This window comes from Biomphalaria glabrata, chromosome 12 (genome assembly GCF_947242115.1).
Source record: "Biomphalaria glabrata chromosome 12, xgBioGlab47.1, whole genome shotgun sequence".
NCBI classification, from domain to species: Eukaryota; Metazoa; Mollusca; class Gastropoda; family Planorbidae; genus Biomphalaria; species Biomphalaria glabrata.
Window position 1 is genome coordinate 35,637,333 of NC_074722.1, and position 22,421 is coordinate 35,659,753.

A 22,421-nucleotide genomic window follows, 5' to 3' on the forward strand; every position below is an offset into this window, starting at 1 on the left:
AACTGATGAGCTCTATGAACGAGAAGATTGACCAGAGAGTCAACACTGTGGAAAAAGAAATGGAAGAGATAAGGACTCATGTCCAAGAACAACTGAGTAAGGAACGGGGTACTAGAACAAAAACATTAGTGCCCGAAATCTCTGGGAAGATAAAGCCGCCTGTGTTTGATGGATCCATCTCATGGACTGTTTACAAAAGACAGTTTGAGGCAGCGGCCAAGGTTAATAACTGGAACACTGAAGAAGAGAAAGCGACTGCTCTGGTGTTAGCTTTAAGAGGGAAGGCAGCAGAACTGCTTCAGTCAATAACAAATCAACAAGATTACGCTGCCATTGTTAAGGCTATGGAGCTCCGTTACGGAGACGAACATTTACAAGAAGTTTATAGAGTTCAGTTGAAAACCCGACAACAACGCTCCGGTGAAACCTTGCAAGAGCTAGAGGCGGACATAGAACGTCTTGCTCATTTGGCATATCCAACAGCAGCACAAGACTTTCTGGACGTCATTATCACTGATGCATTCATTGATGCTATTCGAGATCCAGAACTGAAGAAGGCAATAAGAATCAGTGGTAAGCGCAAATCCAGCGAAGCTCTGGTCTACGCCCTCTCCTATGAAGCCGCCAAAGACGCCTCTAAGAATATCCATCATGGGCGTATGCTGGAAGTCCAAGAAGAAGATCTTACACAACTTCTCAGAAGGGTAACTGAAGTGCTAGAAGAACGCAGACCAAATAAGAAGCAAGAAGGACAGAATAGAACCAGTGTACGTTGTTGGAATTGTGGAGAACCTGGCCATCTACAAAGGAACTGCACGAGAAGATTTCCCCGACAAACAGAGTATCAGCACAGACCGGAGACAGATGCAAGGTCAGGTGCTCATGTCTACCAGGGAAACTAACTTTCGCCGGTTTTATGGGGCAAAAATCGGCGATCAAGAACATGACAGCCCCTGCAACTATAATTCCAGTCGCTGTGTTAGGGAAGAATAAAAGTCTGTACATCAATGGTAGAATTGGATCTCGAAATTACCGTTTTCTTCTAGATACTGGTGCCTCACGTTCAGTCATTCGTCCAGACATTGTCAAAAAGAACGAAACCAAGAGAGTGAACTCTTACTCCTTGAAGACGGCCAGTGGAGAGATGATGCCTATACATGGACTGACAAATATAAACTTTGAGCTCGGGCATCAGTCATTTATACATGAATTTCTGATCGCTAACATTACGGATGACTGTATTATTGGGCTCGATTTTATGCAGAAATGTGAATTCTCTCTGAACATCGGAGGTGGTACTTTGAAATGTGGTGATGTTGAGATTCCCTTGCTCGGGGATGAAGATGAAGAGAATGGTCAAATAAGAAGAATCCTTTTAACAGAAGATACAAGTTTGCCAGCTCAGTCTGAAGCAATTATCTGGGGAAAGTTAGAGCATGGTCAAACTGCAACGATGACGGCGATAGTGGAAGGCATTGAAAATGACAACAGCGGAATGGCAGTAGGAAAAACATTGGTCCTTGTCGGAAAAGATCAAAAGGTGCCCGTCAGAATCATGAACCTCGGCCTACAGGAGAGACATCTAGAGAAAGACAGCCCCATCGCAATATGTAATACTCTTGACCTGATAAGAAACTGTAATAATGATATCACGATCGTTAATTCCACCAAACCTTTCAATCCACAAATTACCAAGCTCCTGACAGAAATGAAAGTGAATTTATCAGATGAGCAGTTCAGCAAAGCGGAACAGTTGATCATTGAGTTTGAAGATATTCTGCCATCTGATGAAACAGACTGCGGACGGACAAACATGGTACAACATCGAATAGACACTGGAAACACCAGACCGATTCGACAGCCACCACGTCGCTTGCCGCTAGCAAAGCAACAAGAAGCTATGGACATGATAGAGGGCATGACGCAGCAAGGAATCATTGAGCCCTCAAATAGTCCTTGGTGTTCGCCTATTGTCTTAGTAAAGAAGAAGGATGGATCTATGCGATTTTGTGTAGATTACAGAGCTCTGAATGAAGTCACACATAAAGATAGTTATCCACTTCCTAGAATCGACGATACTTTGGACACGATTGCAGGGTCCCAGGTATTTTCTACTCTCGACCTAAAGAGTGGGTATTGGCAAGTTGAAATGCATCCCAATGATAGAGAGAAAACCGCCTTCTCTGCTGGCAATGGCCTCTGGCAATTTACTGTGATGCCATTCGGTCTCTGCAACGCACCAGCCACCTTTGAACGATTGATGGAGAGGGTTTTACGAGGACTTCATTGGACTACATGCCTTGTTTACCTTGATGACATTATTGTCATTGGCAAAACTTTTGAAGAGCACCTTGCAAATCTGAAGGAAGTATTTCAACGGATAAGAAGTGCGGGAATGAGACTCAGCCCAAAGAAGTGTTCCTTATTCAGGAAAAACGTTAAGTACCTTGGTCACATTGTGTCAAATGACGGAGTCAGCACTGACCCTGACAAAGTTGAGGCAGTGAAACGATGGCCTACGCCAAGTAATATCCATGAGCTGAGAAGTTTCTTGGGACTCTGTACATACTACCGACGTTTCGTGCCAAATTTCTCAAACATCTGTAAGGTCCTTCATCAACTGACAGAGCAAAAGAGGCCATTTATTTGGACATCTGAATGTCAAGAAGCTTTCGAGAGGCTGAAAAACACACTATCCTCATCACCAGTATTGGCCTACCCCATTCCAGGGAAGACATTCATACTCGACACAGATGCAAGCAACACTGGAATAGGCGCAGTCTTGTCCCAAAAGGTGGATGAAACTGAACGAGTCATCGCATACTTCAGTCGAAGCCTATCGAGAGCTGAAAGGAACTACTGTGTGACGAGACGTGAATTGCTGGCTGCTGTGGATGCAATAAAACATTTCCACAAGTACCTATACGGGCAGAAATTTATCTTAAGGTCAGATCACGCAGCTCTGCAATGGTTGCTTTCGTTTAAGAGCCCTGAAGGTCAGGTGGCAAGGTGGATCGAACGTCTTCAAACCTATGAATTTGAAACTAAGCACCGAAAAGGGCAAATTCACCAAAATGCTGATGCACTGTCTCGACGACCCTGCAAAACAGAATGTAAGCACTGCAAGAGGGCTGAAGAAAAGGAGGTAGCTGTCAATTGTCTTCGGCTCGGAGTAGATGTTTCCGGACCCTGGTGTGATAAAAGGATTCGAGAGGACCAAATGCAAGATGAAGATCTGGCTCCCATTCTTCTATGGAAAGAAGATGGACAACGGCCAGATTGGAAAGACATCTCTGAGAAGGGGGTAGCCACCAAGGCGTACTGGGCTCAGTGGGACTCGCTGACGTTAGTCAATGGTGTCATCAAAAGAGTTTGGGAATCTGCTGATGGAACATCCAATCGCCTTCAGCTGATGTTACCGAAGGTGAGAGTTGCTGAAGTACTGAAAGAGATGCATAATGGCGCTAGCGGATCTCATCTTGGTGTCAATAAGACTCTGGAAAAGGTTCGTCAGCGGTTCTACTGGTTCAGATATAGAGAGGATGTAGAGGAATGGTGTCGAAGGTGCGACATATGTGCGGCAGCAAAAGGCCCTCGACGCAAAACTAGGGGTCTTTTGCAACAGTATAATGTTGGTGTTCCATTCGAGAGGATCGCAATAGATGTAGCAGGCCCATTTCCTGAAACCAAGAAAGGAAACAAATACATTTTGGTAGTCATGGACTATTTCAGCAAATGGCCAGAAGCTTATGCCATACCAAATCAAGAAGCTATCACAGTGGCCGAAACACTCGTGGATAACTGGATCAGTCGCTTTGGTGTACCTAATGAGTTGCACTCTGACCAGGGCAGGAACTTCGAGTCCAAAGTTTTCCAGGAGATGTGCAAGACACTTGGCATCGAAAAGACTCACACGACAGCTCTCCATCCGCAATCTGATGGGATGGTGGAGCGATTCAACAGAACCCTAGAACAACATCTGTCTAAGGTTACTGATGACCGACAAGACGACTGGGACAGCCATATCCCCATGTTCCTCATGTCATACAGAGGATCCGTTCATAGCACCACAGGATATACCCCAGCGAAGATGTTATTTGGTCGTGAGCTTCGTCTACCATGTGACCTGTTATTTGGGATTCCGAGAGATACGCCAGTGTCTTCAACTGAATATGTCACCAATCTCCGAAGACGATTGGAGAATGCTCATGTATTGGCCCGCAGAAACATCAAGACCAACAGTGACCTGATGAAAACGAGGTATGACAAACGGGCCAATACGTCGGGGTTCCATGAGAATGATCTCGTGTGGCTCTATAACCCACAGAGACGAAAAGGCAGATCCCCGAAACTCCAAAGAGACTGGGAAGGTCCATACCGTGTCGTAAAAAGAATAAACGACGTGGTCTACCGGATACAGAAAAGTCCACGGTCCAAGCTGAAGGTTGTCCACGTTGACCGACTCCATCAGTACCGTGGTGAAATAGAATCTGTTCGGGACGAACAGATCTAAGAAGGGGGCAGTGTTACGAATGAACAGTGACAGGTAGAGGTCACTATGTGTGACCCCGGCGAGATGACACAGCACCGAGTGTTATCTGGAATCTATGCATGTAAACAAAGACAGGATGGGACGTGCCTCATGTGTTGTTCCAGAGGACGAACAGATTTACGAAGGGGGGGCATTGTGACAAATGAACAGTGACAGTTAGAGGTCACTACGTGTGACCTCGGCGAGATGACACTGCAGCAGGCATACTCTGGAATCGACATGTATAAACAACAACAGGATGTGATGTTTCCTCCCATGTTGTTCCAGAGGGTACTAGCAGTGTTTTTGCAACAATAGACAAGCGATTAGGGACTCTTTATAAACCAGAGATGTTCATGTGAAAAGAGTCAGTACAGTCGTCGACACTGTTCTCTACTGTGCGAGACAGTAGAAGAGAGTGGACTTGAGCCGTTACAGTCGATACAGTCGATGTAAGACGTATACGCTACATGTTACAGTGACGAATTGTTATAGTTATAATTCAATAAAGTTATTTAAAGCTGGAAGTTGAGTCGTCAAGTTCTTTGCAGTGTTTCTTTTATTTGTGTGCCTAGTACGTTTAGCCAGAAAATCAGAAATATGTAACAATATATATATATATATATATAACCACACACAGAAGCGTAAATGAAAGCATATTTTTAGAGAGAATGGCAGAACACTCTTAAACTTGTGGTTTATATAGGGGAGACCAGCGCTAATTTCAAGGCTTTAAAAAATCTGCTTGTTCAGTCTATAAGTTTACTGCTTCATGTTAGATCTACTACCGTGAATGTATTATTGAACTAGAATTGAGTAAACATTCTCGTATATCTCATCTATAATTGCTTGTTATATAATGTATGTTCAATCTTTTTTTTTTTAATGATTTCTACCTGGAGGATTAAACTATTTTATTTCGTAAATATTATTACTGCTATTTATTCACACAAACAAATTACCATAATTAGATAGTGAGTCATCAGATTTAACTCGTGAAAAATTGAGATTCTTGCGCTACCTACTAATATCAAAGAGATTATTGGAAATTAAAAGTAAACAAAAACAAAATTTAACAATGGGGGGGGGGGGGAGAGAGAGAATGCCAATTTCTATTTGGTCTAATTGATTAAATATCTAGGCTCGCATACAAAATGAATACCGCGAACAACACTGGCCTGTTGAAGTACCCAGGTAGATAACCTGGTCCAGGCATCATGCACCACAGGCCGTGAGTCTCATTATGTCTTTGATGACAACCGCTGTCCAGGGCGAGAGGAGGAGGCTAATGGTCTGTTTACCTCCCCTGGTTTCCATGGGTAAATATTTACCTCCCACGACAAGATTACAGGACAGGAACATCATTATAATACATTGTGTTTAGACCTAAGAAAAGGGCATTATAAAATATATCATTTTCTTTGCAACTTTTTTCTAGTCGACTTGACCGCTAACCCCAATTGACATGCGCACTAACCGACAGTAATAACAGTAATAACATGGGCATGCTCGTATTTGCGAAACCACGTCACGTGATCTACGGGGAAAAAATATAAACAAAATAGTTCAAGGCCATTAAGAACAAAATGTAAGAATAGCCGAGGATTAAAAGATAGCTTTAAGATAGCATGTATGACAGCTTAAATGTGGCCAAAGATATGTAGAGCATTAATCTGATTTATGTTATCTTCAAGAAGTCAGACCTGATACTTTAAGTTTTTTTTTCTCTCAGTGTTTTGTGTTTATTTTCTTACCAGCCACTATCAGACACAGACATTTTAATGAATGTTACAAGCAGAGAGCAAAAAATGAGGGGGTGGGGGTTTCAAATTACTTGCGCATGTCTGTGCACGGAATCATGGGAACAGAGTATGTTTACATTGTGACAGAGCAAGTGGAGATCAAAGTAAACTTGACAATAATGAACAAAATAATTCACATACATTAAACAACAACGAACAACGAAAACTCCTTTATCCCAGGTCATCTGTCGTCATCGAGAAGTAGATAGAAGTCTAATTCATAAAGCGCTGGTGGTGAGTGTGTATGCGTTTCGTGTGTGAATGTTGTTCGTATTTGGATCTATATTGCTATTGTTACAGTAGTTACGCTGAGGTGGTCAATGGACCTCATTCACCAATCGTAAACAAGCAACATTTAGCCATGTGGGGCTCTATCTCTACTATATAATTTACGATCTCATGTTTAATTCATGATGGTTGTCACGTGACAGTTTTTTTTCCGTTGTTTTATCAATAAGATCACGTGACTAAATGTTGTTTGTTTACGATTGGTGAATGAGGTCCATTGTAGTCAAAATGAATTTCCATTTCATAGGACAAATAAAACTTCTCTATGATGTTGGTCAAAACTATGACTTCGTGGTCAACTATTGGCACTCTCTTCTTTAGATGATGGTCATAAAAGATATAGGCCGAAATACGGAAGAGTGAGAAAGAACAACGGCAGGAAAGACATACAGACATGAAGACTACACGTGTAATTGGTTCAGAAAAGTCTTGAGTGTATAAACGTCTTGTATAGTGAAAGCCTGGGCTCCACTGAAGTCCAAGACCAAACGGCATGAAGCATCTCATGGCTAATTTTCTCTGGCAGGTCATCGCATTCACCGTAGCGCAGATCAAATGGACTTAGCAGTGGGTGAAGACTACTGGTTGGAAGTCAAGATTGTTTAGAAGACCGAGCGGGATCGCGAGACACACAGGAAAGATTATAAGTTAAGAATATGCCAATGGACAGAAAGAAAAAAAAAGAAAGAAAGTGTATGCATTGCGTTATCAGATACAACATTACAAAGACAAACACGATAGTGTCCAAAATATACATAACAAAGCTATCTCCCTCAAACTAAAATCTTGTTCTATTATCAACAACATATGCATAATGACTTTAAGGACTAGAAGAGTTTTTGTTTTTTTTTAACACTATGACTGGCAAAAAGGAGGAACACCTCAATACTGTTAAGAGACGAAAACTGAGCTGGTCATATTGTAAGACATAACTCACTATCAAAAGTCCTTCTTCCAGGTCCAGTGGAGAGAGCACGAAGTAAAAGTCGCCCAATGGAAAGCTGGCTGGACAACAGAAAAGAATGAGCTGGCCTCTCTCTTGATATCCTACTAGGAACAGCTGCCTTCCTGAACAAGTGGAAGGATTCGGTTACGCGAACTGTCGCAGCGTCCCTACGACAAAAGTCAAGGAACCGATGGTGGCGATGAAACGTGATTTATTTGTTCAATGGACATCAAATGTATGCCTGTATATACAAGCCAGCCTAAAGACTAACTTTCCTCACTCTATGCCAACAACCTTATCAAAGAACCATGGGGGGCCACAGGAAGTGAAAAGTCAGCACACCTTGAGGAGGATTCAGCACGTGTGGGGAGACACTTGAGGGGGGAGGGGAATAGAATCTATTTCTAATGATAAACTCCGATTACATTCCTGCACGAGATATCACGTCTACAGAGACCGTGAGTTCAAGTCTATCGGAAAGAAAAAAAAAAGTGTGAAGTAAGGCAGGGCGGGTGGGGGAGGAGGGGGTGATAACTGAATGACTCAAGATTTGAAAATGTATTTCCCAGCATTCAAGACTAAGAATAGCCAAGCGGATGTGGATGTTACTTTCTCAGTCCTATTGATGTAACGTTGGGTCAGGCTGAAGTTCAAGTAATGAATGGATCAATCTAGTTTCCAGGGCGCACCTAATACCACATCTAACAAACTAGATGAGCAGCGAACATTGTTAAATCTACAGGAATCTTGATCGTATTCAACCCTACGCGATAACATCTTAAGCGGGGAGAGGGGATGGTGACCTCGACAGATGCACATTGCATTAGTTGATGAGTCAGCCGATAGGTAAAAGATAAAAAATAAAAGGTCAAAGCATATCTTTGTTTCATCTTCGCTTGACTCGTGTTCGGAGCTTATCGCTCAGGTAATCCATCTTTTATTTTTCTTTCACAGGATAATACGCCATCAAAGTTGGCAACATTATGTCTACGAAATGCTTGCTGATATTTTCTCATGCGGAGTGTAAGAATATCAAGTGGAACAATTCACAGAGTTGAGTGAATATGAGCGCCGTAGAGCTAAGTGCGAGACTAGTCTAGGTCAGTGCAGTGCACAACATTAAGACAAGCTTGTGATGGGACAACTTTGTTAGTAGCTGGAACAGTTCGTAGGAAGAGTGAGCTCAGGCACCACACTGGTTCCATTGAAAAGAAATTATTTATTTGAAAGCTGTGTGTATGGCTAGGTGGTAGTTTATGACACGGAGAGTTGAATTGGCCATGTATAGCTTACATCAGTACTGACTTGGCCATGTATAGCTTACATCAGTACTGACTTGGCCATGTATAGCTTACATCGGCACTGACTTAGCCATCATGCCATATATAGCTTACATCAGTACTGACTTAGCCATCACGCTATGCATAGCTTACATCAATACTGACTTGGACATCACGCCATGTATAGCTTACATCAGTACTGACTTAGCCATCATGCCATGCATAGCTTACATCAATACTGACTTAGCCATCACGCCATGTATAGCTTACATCAGTACTGACTTAGCCATCATGCCATGCATAGCTTACATCAGTACTGACTTGGACATCACGCCATGTATAGCTTACATCAGTACTGACTTAGCCATCATGCCATGCATAGCTTACATCAGTACTGACTTGGACATCACGCCATGTATAGCTTACATCAGTACTGACTTGGACATCACGCCATGTATAGCTTACATCAGTACTGACTTGGACATCACGCCATGTATAGCTTACATCAGTACTGACTTGGACATCACGCCATGTATAGCTTACATCAGTACTGACTTGGACATCATGCCATGCATAGCTTACATCAGTACTGACTTGGACATCACGCCATGTATAGCTTACATCAGTACTGACTTAGCCATCACGCCATGTATAGCTTACATCAGTACTGACTTGGACATCACGCCATGTATAGCTTACATCAGTACTGACTTGGACATCACGCCATGCATAGCTTACATTGGCACTAACTTAGCCATGCATAGGCACTGACTTAATTCCTTGGAGGTCTGTTCACATCTCTCTCTCATTTATCAAACCTTCCCTAGTGTCTATCATAGCATTTATATATGAACTGTCCTACAGATAAAGATGTGAAGACTTAGAAAACTACTATTCTCTTACCTACAGAGATTAAGTTATTCAGAAACAACAAAAAATCAAGTTTCGCAAGCTCACCAAACTGCCCTAGACATTGACGCAGCACACATGTCCTTTGGGACACACTAACACGTGTGCAATGAAAAATGTGAGACCCTTTTTACGGCGACTTTCTGCTGACTGAATCCTAAACACCGTATCACTGTACACAACAGTTATTTATTTCCTTAAAGAACGCCTTCGGTCTAAGCTTAGAATTAAGGTATCAATGAAGAGACGCATCTCAAAACAATTCAAGTTGCATTCCAAGTAGCCCCTTGTATGTCGCTTGCATTAACTCTTTCTCTCCGTGATTATTTACCACATTCTGAGGGAGCCAACGCTTGTATCGTCGGTTAGGAGAGAATGAGTTAAAGCGAATAGTTCGGTTAAGTCCAAACGTGGAGTCTAAGTCAGTGCCAGGGATGGAATGCGAGTTGGGGGGGGGGGGGGGTCGCCCTCATAAAAAAAGGGCAAATGTACACAATTCAAACAGCGAAGACAAACCGAGGGCACGAGGCGCAGGGGGATCAAACCCACTGACAGATACTAATGCACTCCGGCGGGACGGTTTATTATCTGAGAGCGCGAGTAGACAAGACACGCAGGGCTACAAAGGAAACGTTTTATCGCTCTATCCCAGCCATCAAGTGAGGGGGCGGCCCCTGTACAAAATGCGAGGGGGGGGGGGAGGCCCCTGTACATGCAAACTCACGGTTATGTTGTTGCAGATGCGCCTGTTTTAATTCTTATCCAGCTGATCTACTAAGGTACTAGGTAAAGGGAGATAAAAAAAAAAGGTCCAATGACACACTTCTAAACACCAGCGAGAGTCACTAGGTCACAGACTGGCTGGAGTAAGCGACGAAAGCCTTGAGATACCACAATAACGACTCACACACACACAAAATTAATTGCATCACGGAAATTGTCCGTCGGACTTTTTATTTCAATGGAAAAGGTCTGGACTATCTTAGATCTAATTCTACAGATTATTTTATTGTTAGAGGGCGAGCATGGATTTCGGGACTTTGAAAAGGGGGGGGGGGGTCTGTGACCACCCAACTCTAATGGGTAGGTTGTTGTGCCGGCCACACGATACCCTCGTTAACATTGGGCCACAAAAACAACACATTTACATCATCTGGCCATAATAATAATAATAAATTTATTAATATGGACACGTCTTAGAATATGTGCATTACACCAAACTAAACCTTCTAACTATAGAAAATCGATAGATCGCAACATATGAATAAGGGGGGGGGGTACCTTCACTTCTTATTTCTCATTGGCCTGTTACTAACCAATAAAAGGAAGTCTACAAAGGTGAAATGGTTCTTTCAATTAAAGGTCATCTATCCCATACCCCAACAGTGAGTATACACACAACACATAGAGGAACAGGCCAAAGAAGAAACAAAAGTAATAAATACAATAGGAACATGTGTAGATAGAAGTAGATGAATTACAGAAGAGATAAATACAACAGGAACATGTGTAGATAGAAGTAGATGAACGACAGAAGGAGAGAGATAAATAGAACAGGAACATGGGTAGATAGAAGTAGATAAACGACAGAAGGAGAGAGATAAATAGAACAGGAACATGGGTAGATAGAAGTAGATGAACGACAGAAGGAGAGAGATAAATAGAACAGGAACATGGGTAGATAGATGTAGATAAACGACATAAGAGAGATAGAAGTAGATGAACGACAGAAGGAGAGAGATAAATACAACAGGAACATGGGTAGATAGATGTAGATAAACGACAGAAGGAGAGAGATAAATACAACAGGAACATGGGTAGATAGAAGTAGATGAACGACAGAAGGAGAGAGATAAATAGAACAGGAACATGGGTAGATAGAAGTAGATGAACGACAGAAGGAGAGAGATAAATAGAACAGGAACATGGGTAGATAGATGTAGATAAACGACAGAAGGAGAGAGATAAATAGAACAGGAACATGGGTAGATAGAAGTAGATAAACGACAGAAGGAGAGAGATAAATAGAACAGGAACATGGGTAGATAGAAGTAGATGAACGACAGAAGGAGAGAGATAAATAGAACAGGAACATGGGTAGATAGAAGTAGATGAACGACAGAAGGAGAGAGATAAATAGAACAGGAACATGGGTAGATAGATGTAGATAAACGACATAAGAGAGATAGAAGTAGATGAACGACAGAAGGAGAGAGATAAATACAACAGGAACATGGGTAGATAGATGTAGATAAACGACAGAAGGAGAGAGATAAATACAACAGGAACATGGGTAGATAGATGTAGATAAACGACAGAAGAGAGATAAATACAACATGAACATGGGTAGATAGAAGTAGATAAACGACAGAAGGAGAGAGATAAATATAGACTGTAAAACAAACACGTGATGATGCACGGACACCCAATCAACTGGCCCCAAGGCAATTAGCTTGTAGCTCATTAGGAGCCTGCAGATGAGACAATTAACTTCACTTCCCAGAAGTAACAACAAATCACACCCTCTCCTAAATTACCTTCCTTGATGCACTCGCGTAACGAGAGAATCTTCAACAAGATACTGGGGGGGGGGGGGAGAAACCACCGCTTCCCCAGTCCGCATCAGTATCACACAGTGCGACCTACACAAAATGAATACTACTCCCCAGCCACAGTGTCGACGAGATATTATGAGAATGTTTACTCAAACCAAAAAAAAGGCTTTGTAATTTTTTTTGTAAACACATTATTCCCTGTTAGGGAGAGGGGCGATAGGCATCAACTACAACGGGGCAGGCTGGCACATAAGAGACGTTATCAGACCCGAGGGTCGTTCCAGCTTCAGGTATCATGTATACAGGGTGTGACTAGAGCACACCACCACCCCACCCCTCTCTAGATCCCACCCAACCATCAACCCCAAAACGTTTCTCAAGTCTGAGAATGTTTGCCGAAATGTCATCCTAGCTGTAAGGATGCCACCACTTCAAATGCGACACACCCTCAACACGACATTTTAGAACTTTTTTTTTTTAGTAACTTTCTTTCTGTTACAGTTACCCTAACCCAAGTGTTCTCAACCTGTGGGTCGCGACCCCCAAGGGGGTCGAATGACGATTTGCCAGGGGTCGGCTAAGACCATCGAAAATATGTATTGTTTTTGTCTACTCTTCTATTGCTGTATGTGTGTGTGTGTGTGGGGGGGGGTCGCTGCAGAGTGGGGGATTGTAAAAAGGGGTCGCCGGGCTTAAAAGTTTGAGAACCGCTGCCCTAACCTGTACCCTCGAAACACTAACGCGCGATTAAAAACCCACTGAAAGTATTACAAGATACAATAATACACCCAAATCTATAATCATTGTTCAGTACTATTAGGCAAAATATTTTAATAAACCATATCATATTTTTGTGTTTTTTACATCACTATAACATCAAATCTCATCACTATAGCATCAAATCTCATCACTATAACATCAAATCTCATCACTATAACATCAAATCTCATCACTATAACATCAAATCTCAAAGTTCCCATCGCATATATCACAAAGTCATTGTTATTATTTATATAGCGTCCTTGGCATCTAATATATAAATAAGAATGTAAGGTATACCGGTGTAACTTTGAAAGAACGTCTCTTAGAAAATAGCGAGATTTTGGGACATGAAAAGTTGTCCTACATGACAGTTTACTATTAGTCCAACGAGGCGTCTTGGCATAGATTTTAACTATTAAAACTGCAAAGATGCCATTAGAATCATAATAAAGAACGGCAACAGCCGAGGTCCCGAGCAAAGCGCGGGTAAAAACAAAACATCGCTAGTTGGTTATCCATTTCACACTCTCTCCCAATCTTTCTTCTTCCTAGTTCTTAAGTTTTTCTTTAGGTTCCTTTATCTCTCCACCACATATCTCCACACCGCTTTCCCTTCTTTTTCTCTCTGATGGCATTGTATAGATATAAGAACGTAGACTCATTGTGACAAGAAAGAGCAGATCGCTGTAATAAACATCTAGTGTGAAAACATCTAGTGTGAAAACCTCTACTGAAAATCAAGTTTTTCACACCAACCAATGTGCATGCACGACGCAAAGACTACCCTAGAGATAGGCGTGCAACTGATAGAATACACAAGACTCGCTAGCAGGGATAACTCTATTCACACCACATTAAAGACTCGCTCTTATTTTTTTGTTTTCTTAACCTTATGTTTGAAGCCGGATCGGTTAACACGAAAAACTAAGGTTCAAGTCGTACGTTAGGATGGATAGACAGATAGATAGATAAACAGATAGATAATCAGATGGACAGATGGATAATCAGATGGACAGATAAACAGATAGATAAATAGATGGGTAGATAGATAATCAGATGGACAGATGGATAATCAGATGGACAGATAAACAGATAGATAAATAGATGGACAGATGGATAATCAGATGGACAGATAAACAGATAGATAAATAGATGGGCAGATAAACAGATAGATAATCAGATGGACAGATGGATAAACAGATGGACAGATAAACAGATAGATAATCAGATGGACAGATAGATAAACAGATGGAGATAGATAAACAGATGGACAGATAGATAAACAGATGGACAGATAGATAATCAGATGGACAGATAGATAAACAGATGGACATATAGATAAACAGATGGACATATAGATAAACAGATGGACAGATAGATAAACAGATGGACAGATAGATAAACAGATGGACAGATAGATAAACAGATGGACAGATAGATAATCAGATGGACAGATAAACATATATAAACAGATGGACAGATAGATAAACAGATGGACAAATAGATAAACAGGTGGACAGATAGATAATCAGATGGACAGATAGATAATCAGATGGACAGATAAACATAGATAAACAGATGGACAGATAGATAATCAGATGGAGATAGATAAACAGATGGACAGATAGATAATCAGATGGAGATAGATAAACAGATGGACAGATAGATAATCAGATGGAGATAGATAAACAGATGGACAGATAGATAATCAGATGGAGATAGATAAACAGATGGACAGATAATCAGATGGAGATAGATAAACAGATGGACAGATAAATAAACGTTCACTGGATGGACAGGTAAACAGGCCTACAGCCAGACGATAGATAGATTGACAGATACAAATGCTCGAGTAGTGAAAGAAAGAAAGCACTAAAAGAATACAGAGAAAACAGTTTACCCTTTAAACGATTTGCATTTTTTTCAAATAACATTTTGAATAGCCTCTCGCCGAATGAGTCAACCATTTTTTTTGTTCCTATTTCGAACCCCCAAACTTCGAGATGCACCGAACGTCAAGTCACCCTAAAACCAAAAACATCCCACAATGCAACAGAGTTGATCGAAACACAACACTGGATCCAAAAATACGACTAATAAATAACTCCTTCTGAGCAACTGAAAACCAGCACCCTACCGATGGACACAAACCGCGAAACTAAGCAAGACTTGTAAGACTATCTTCATTTTGATTGCATTAATTCATAAAGAAAATCCAGTCAAGAACCTAGACACCACATCTTACCTGAGAACAATTAACTGCGATACGATATGATACGATAGACCAAGTCTCAACACTAACACGACTTGATCTAGAAAAGGACGAACGACTTAGTCACAAACAGCGCACACGATATATAATGAACATAAACGCACCAATCTTGGGCTGTACTCCTCAAGGCGAGCACCGCGGCGTTTAGTACACTTGAAGACTGTACTTCACCGCCACGACACTTGTCTTAATTACCCACTGCCCCGAGCACATGTCAGCAGTAGATGTCTGGAGACACCATTCACGGGAACACACACAAAAATTGAAATGAATACGGGGAAAAAAAAAGGGGAGGGGAAGGGGGTATTAAAATACCAATCGACAGGCGAGCAGTGGAAGGGAGGGGCGCTAGACTGCCAGGCTGATACCAGCCCTCTCGCCACTTTCACTGGATGACACCAAGTGGGGTGTACGTAACCAGAGTGACAGAACGTAGCCGTACGTCAGGACACTGTCACTTTAAACTTGCCAAGACGTGGACATCAGAGAAAAAAAATTAAAACTCAAAAGTTATAATTGTGGATTTTCACAGTAATGTGATCTGCCAGTTGACGTTCTTTAAGCAGTAAGAAAAAGTAGAAAAGCGCTTTGAGGCAATGCGGTGGCAACATAATGGAACCTAAAGAAAAACACAAGATTTTGAGTGAAAAATAAATTAAAACAACTTCGGAGCGATAGATCGCTGTTGCCAAATACAAATTTCTTTATACTACAAATGAAAGAGCTTAGAATTCTGTTTCTACAGTACTGAAAAGTACACAGAAAATTACTGAAGGGTTTATTAAAGTACTTCGGTTATCAGTACTTCCATATTTCATTCACCGGAAACACCAGAAAAAAAAAATTTGATATTATGGATTTACTTCCATGTAAAAAAAAATCTCAAATAATAGGCACGCAGAGACAAAATAAAAGCCAAAAGAAAACTGAAACAACGTGAATGAAAGGCTACTTGTGACAGAGACCTTGACAACTGAGTTTAGATTTCAGAAGGAAAAAACAAACTATACGTGAACTGCGAATAAACACAACATCTATAGAACAAGTAAAGGCATATAAATATCGAGGCGTTATCATTGATAACAAACTTTCATGGGAAGACCACCTTGGAACTCTGACGAAGAAAACAGCCCAGCGACTATTTTTTTTTTCTATACAACATCATAAAAAGGGCATAAAAATTACGCTCACAACTCTACCACATTTAAAGGAACTTTTTGAACAAAAGTGTCTAAGGAAAATCAAAAAAATCTTGGAAGACAATGGCGACTGCTGTCAATCAAAACAAGAACAGAGCGATACAAAAACTCGTTCGTACCTCACTCGGTCAGACTATATCACCGCCACTCATTGATCAGGGAACATGAAATGCACCAAGATACCTGTGTGTAGTCGCTGAATGAACTTTTTAAGTTGTGTCTGTTCTATTTATATGTATGTTTCTGTTGTGTTGTCTTTATATGAGTAAAGAGTCCTTGTAATCACAACAAATTTCCGTAAGGATCAATAAAGCAGTCTTAGTCTTAGTCTCAGCGTCGTAGCTTCCAGTAAGTAGGACGTTGGTGTTAGAAGTAATAAGGTCTCAGTACTGGAATGTGTTGGTTAAAGTAACGGGCTGTCTGTATGGCTGAGACGAGCTGCCACAGAAAACTGTGGCAATGCTGGATAATGGCTTAAATAGGTGAGAGAGACAGAGAGAGACACAGAGAGAGAGACAGAGAGAGAGAGAGATTTAGCCACTAACAATCAGTAGGCATGTAGATGTGGCCTATTAGAAAGTTTATTTATTTATTTATTGAAGCCACGAGTATTCGAAACCAAAGGTTCCCACTGGTCAGGATGTCGCCTCCCATGTAACACAATAGGGTAGCTATAAGATTCCATACTTTAACGTACCATTCTTCCCTCGCCCGTTTTTACAAAATGCGTATTTAGAGTAAAAATTTGTAAGTCAACAAAGGAATTTCATAATTTTACTATTTGGGAAACAAAAATCTGGCTAAATAAACAAATATAACCGATTTTATGATAATGCATCCAGTATATTGTTTCTTATATAAGTCCATTTCAAATCAGCAAAATTGTAAGTTTACTTTTCCTTAACCGAAACAGCTTTTGTTTTTCTATCTAGTGCAAGAAAGACAACTCGAATTATTTTTTTTTACGACTAAAGTATGGTGGTTTGTCTCCCCTTTATAAGCTTGCTTTCTGCCGTTAATCATGTCAGTGGTACTGCTTGTATGCTAATAAAATATTCGAAGGAAACCAAAAAAAAAAAAAAGAGATCAAGTTGAAAAAAAAAAAATAGACGATATCCATCAGACATTCATGTAGTATCCGCGTGAAAATAAATTGTGCTAGACTTGGGTGTTCAAGACAGCACATCACACCTTATAAATCAAAATACATATTAGCAGACAAGTTCACAAAGCACTTCTAGGTAGCAACTATCCATCAGTAAGCATGTAGATTATTATAGATGCAATGAGTAGTGAAAGGAGAATGGCAGCTATTTAATGAATACAGTGATCACTTTATAACAAAACTTTATAACCATTCTTAACACAGTGTTAGATCATTCAAGAGCCCTGTTTATACTAATTTTGTGTTTTATTATGGACAATAAAATGTTAGAGTAATAAAACATTAAACATTAAAATTTTAGATGAAGAAATAGATGACCACATGTTTCAACATCTACTTCAACTTTATAAAGTGAACATCAATAAATATCTGAAGGTATCTTTCTTTATATTTTGTAGATTTATTTAATGCAGAACATCTCGTGTACTTCAAAACATTTAGCAGACAAAAGCATCCAACAATGGATTATTTTCACTCATATACAACTAGAAGGAAATGAGAAGGCTGACACACTCGCCAAGAGTGGAAGAACTAACTCACAAATAAACTCTGCACTCTATCCAGAAGAATTGAAGAAGTTCATTGTAAATAAAATAAATGAGAAATGGACGAGCTCTCATCCAAATCACAAGAACGATGACGCTTACTATAAGCTATCCTGACAAGATCAACGTCTAATCTTTCGACTCAGGACCGGACACAACAGAATGCGACAACACATGTACTGGAAGCTCAAAATAGGAACCAGTGAAATCTGCCCATGTGGAGAATCACCAGAGAATGCCGACCAAGTCCTCCAAAACTGCTTTCTTTACCAAGAGGCCTGTATAAGACACTGGCCCCAAAACACTCCAATAGAAAGAAAACTATATGGAGAGCTCCCTGATTTGGAAACCACTGTGCAGTTCATCTCATGAAGAAATAGATGACCACATGTTTCAACATCTACTTCAACTTTATAAAGTGAACATCAATAAATATCTGAAGGTATAACTGAGAAATGGACGAGAATGCCGACCAAGTCCTCCAAAACTGCTTTCTTTACCAAGAGGCCTGTATAAGACACTGGCCCCAAAACACTCCAATAGAAAGAAAACTATATGGAGAGCTCCCTGATTTGGAAACCACTGTGCAGTTCATCTCATGTATTGGTCTAGTCATCTGAACGCTCCAACATAACAATGAGAACGAAGAAGAAGATTGTTTTCAAAATAATTCAAACATTCTTATTGCTATTTTACTAAACAAGAGCTAATGTTTACATCGACACAAAAAAATGTGTGCTCATTAAAAAAAAAACACAAAATAAAAGTGAAAATACATACTTTTATTTCCCCCAATTTAAACAAATCAATATTTCTGGGGGACACAAAATCCTTTCTTAGCTCATCATTCAAGTTTTTTTTTCTAAATTAAGATTTCATTCATTGATAAATAATGGTAAGAGGTCGTGTAGACACATTAAGAATTATATTCCACATTTTCTGCTTTATATTTTACTTTATACAGTTTATGGGGGTAACATCAGTTTATGGGGTAACATCGTCACAAAAGAAAGTGATCAATGAGATGAGCAATAGAAGTCATTTTACCAGCTATAGTGACCAATAAAAAAATACATTTGGCATGAATGCTTAAATTCATCTCAAATACTTTTTTTTTCTTCCACTGATTTCTTCAGTCATAAAAGCAAATATTGGAAACGACAAGCATATCCAATTTGAATATTTTTTTTTTTACCTGACCCTGAAGTCTTCTGAAGTGTGCCTTTTTTACTTCTAGTAAGTATATTATATATAAAGTACATTTAAATATGTTTCAATATTTTAAGGTAAATCTTCCCATCGAAGGCCCCTTTTAAAGAATGTTACGCAAGTGGCAGTGAGCTGTCTATCCCTAGGGTCACCAAGTCACAAGGTTACTAAAGACAGGTTTACCTTCAAAACTATATCAAATTGCTCTACAGTATCTATATTACCAGCAACTCTAAAAATATTGTACTATTTCAATAGCTATAAGTGATCAAGATAACCAGCAACTCTACCAATGCTACTAAATACTAAAGAAGTTGACAAAGATTTTCATTTTATTCTACAAAAGAATTTTAGACCAAGTTAAATCAATGTAACTCAAAAATGAGCTTTTTTATTAAAAGAAAAAAAAAAGTATACTTTTAGATATTCATAAGTTTACTATACCATAGACTTATAGAAATGGTATAAATGTCAATGCCTAGTTTCTACACTTAAAACAAGTAAAATGTAAAGAATACTTTTTTTGAAAACAAAGCTGAAATTGCACTCAATTCTCTTTTTATCAATCAATCAATTAAATTAATTTTTGATATCTAGACTACCAATAATAAATTTGTGCAATTGGGAATATTTTTATTAATTGTTTTATTTTAACACAACTTTCAAGTTTATAGCATGCTTAGTGCGCTATGTTCTAATCACTTAAAATGGGTTGGGATGTCTGGTAGGACTCAGAAGGTTTCCATGCTGCCTTTTTAAAAACAATTATTAAAAAAGTTGCTCAAGTCTATCGATGATAGATCTATACTATATTTAAAGTTAATAGTATTAATAGATAGCTAACCTAAAATTTCTAAATAAATCTATCTTGACTCTACTAGAGTAAAAATAAATAGTGTCTCTACTCAATTTACTGACATGTACTATGGATGTATGATGTAGTCTGTCATGTTAGTAGAATTTATTGTTACAGATGTTTCATGAATTAAATTTTAAAATCTAGATCTATATAATAAGTCTACTTTATTTTAAATTCAAAATTCACTTTTCTCTTCTTTGTGACTGTGTGTGCATGTGAGCAGCAGCTGGACAGTCGTTTGGTCATTTCGATGGTCCCGGGCCCATACCTTGCCTGCTGCCATCCTGCGGGCAATTTGGAGTAGGGACTAGGAAGTAGATTATCTTAAACTTTAACTCTGAAGATTGTAGCTAAAGGAACATCCGAAACATGGAGACAATACAGACATTTTACAATAACTGTATTGTCTGTGCGTGTGTGCATGTGCCTTGGCATCTGATATTAGTAGTTAAGTAGTAACCCTTTTAATTATCATTAAAATTAAATGATGGTATACTCTAACTCTATTTATAATGATAAATCTAAGATTATATCTTAGTCCTCTAAGATCATTTAAAAGATCTTGTCTCTAGAGATCTAGATCTATGATCTATTTGCTATAGACTATACTATAGACTATATTACTATAAGTTACTAACTATAAGTAGTATAAGTTATAAGTAATAAGTATAAAAAATATAAGACTAGATCTATAAGATCATTTGATTATCATAAGTAAAGAATACATACTATACAATATCATTATGATTAGTAGATTATAAGTCTATAATAAGTAGATTACTAGATAGATCATAGATGATCTACCTGGACCTGAGTTACCTGAGGATGATCTATCATCTACTCAAGACTTAGACAAGAAAGTTAAATCTAAATTCAAAATTGGATAATCATAATTCAAAAAAATTGCCTTGCCAGGCCTGTGGTAAATTATAATAATTAATAATTAGATTTATTCTCACTTACCTGACGAGCTTCCGTCATGTTCAGTGTGAAGTTTTATTGTTGGTTAACTTGTTCTTGTAATCTTAACTCAAACTGATTCACGAACAGTTGAACAGGGAATGATTGATTGACTCAACTGACACTACTGACTTTGACAGTCACTGTCCACTGAGAGTGGAGTTGGTAAAAATTAAAAAACACAAAAATTCTTAGATCTTTATAGAGATCTAGACCAGATTTAGAATCATAAAAATGGTAGAAAAATTATCCTAAACGTTGCTTTAAATTGCAAAAAGAATCTACATAGAGAATCGAGATCTAATCTTCCGATATGGATCTACTAGTCTACACAATAATCCAGATGATTCATACAAAACTTGATGTAGATATACAACAGGAAATAACAATTGCCGCAGAATGCCGACAGTTGTGGGCTCTTCTTAACGAAAATAACCCTAGCGCACTTTTTGTTTTCAAATACACAATCACAGATCAGCGATGTCACTAGCCCTCAAAGGCAGTCAAGACAATTTTTCCCCCTCTAATTTTTAGAAAAGATTTTTACCTAACAGTTATTAGTATTAGATACATCACGCGCATGACGTAGTCATCTTCTTTTTTAAAGTAACGTCTGTATTATTATTTGAAATGGTACTTTGTTCAGATGTATTAGAGCAATGTTGATTTCAACAATCTATAATAAGCCTTTTCTTCGAGTCCGAAATTTAACGAGGAGTACAGTATTTAACATGGCAACGCAGACCCAGCTTTGACCTACATATTTTGCTACAACCAGCGCAAACATAACCGTTTTCCGCCGGTGTAGATTTAACTTCTCTTCTTGACGTCTGTCCTCGGCAGTTGGTTTTCTTTTGGTCTCGGGGTCATGTGTATGCTGCAGACTTTGTAAGAATCTCCAGCTGTCTCGTTCGGAAGCAGCCTGCTGTATAGTGCTCTTTTATATGTCTGCTAAAGCAAGTTCGCGTCTAAGCTGGTCTAGCGTTTCCTGGGTGCACCTCTGTATTATAACGCCGAAGAAAAAAAAAGAACAGAAAGACGATGTTTAAATTTAAATTGGTCATATTGTATCTCCTTCTCAGCTGTGCCGATGATGGTCCGGCACCTTCATAATTTTGCGAGGATGTTTCTCTGAAACC

At 39.4% G+C, this 22,421-nt stretch overlaps 1 protein-coding gene across 5 annotated transcripts in view; it reads right to left on the reverse strand.

Moving 5' to 3' along the window:
- LOC106064038 (septin-2-like) overlaps positions 1-21,654 on the reverse strand; it is an 86,846-nt gene extending 65,192 nt beyond the window's left edge. Inside the window, exon 1 of one of the 5 annotated variants that reach the window (XM_056005953.1) lies at positions 21,286-21,654. Coding sequence is in view for 1 of the 5 variants with exons in the window: in XM_056005958.1 (XP_055861933.1) it covers positions 21,286-21,303 (18 nt within the window). In the remaining 4 variants the exon portion in view is untranslated. Of the gene's footprint in view, positions 1-15,318; positions 15,589-21,285 lie in introns of those variants that run through there. The other 4 variants (XM_056005958.1, XM_056005952.1, XM_056005950.1 and 1 more) reach the window with 4 other exon arrangements.
- Between the last annotated feature and the right edge of the window lie 767 nt (positions 21,655-22,421).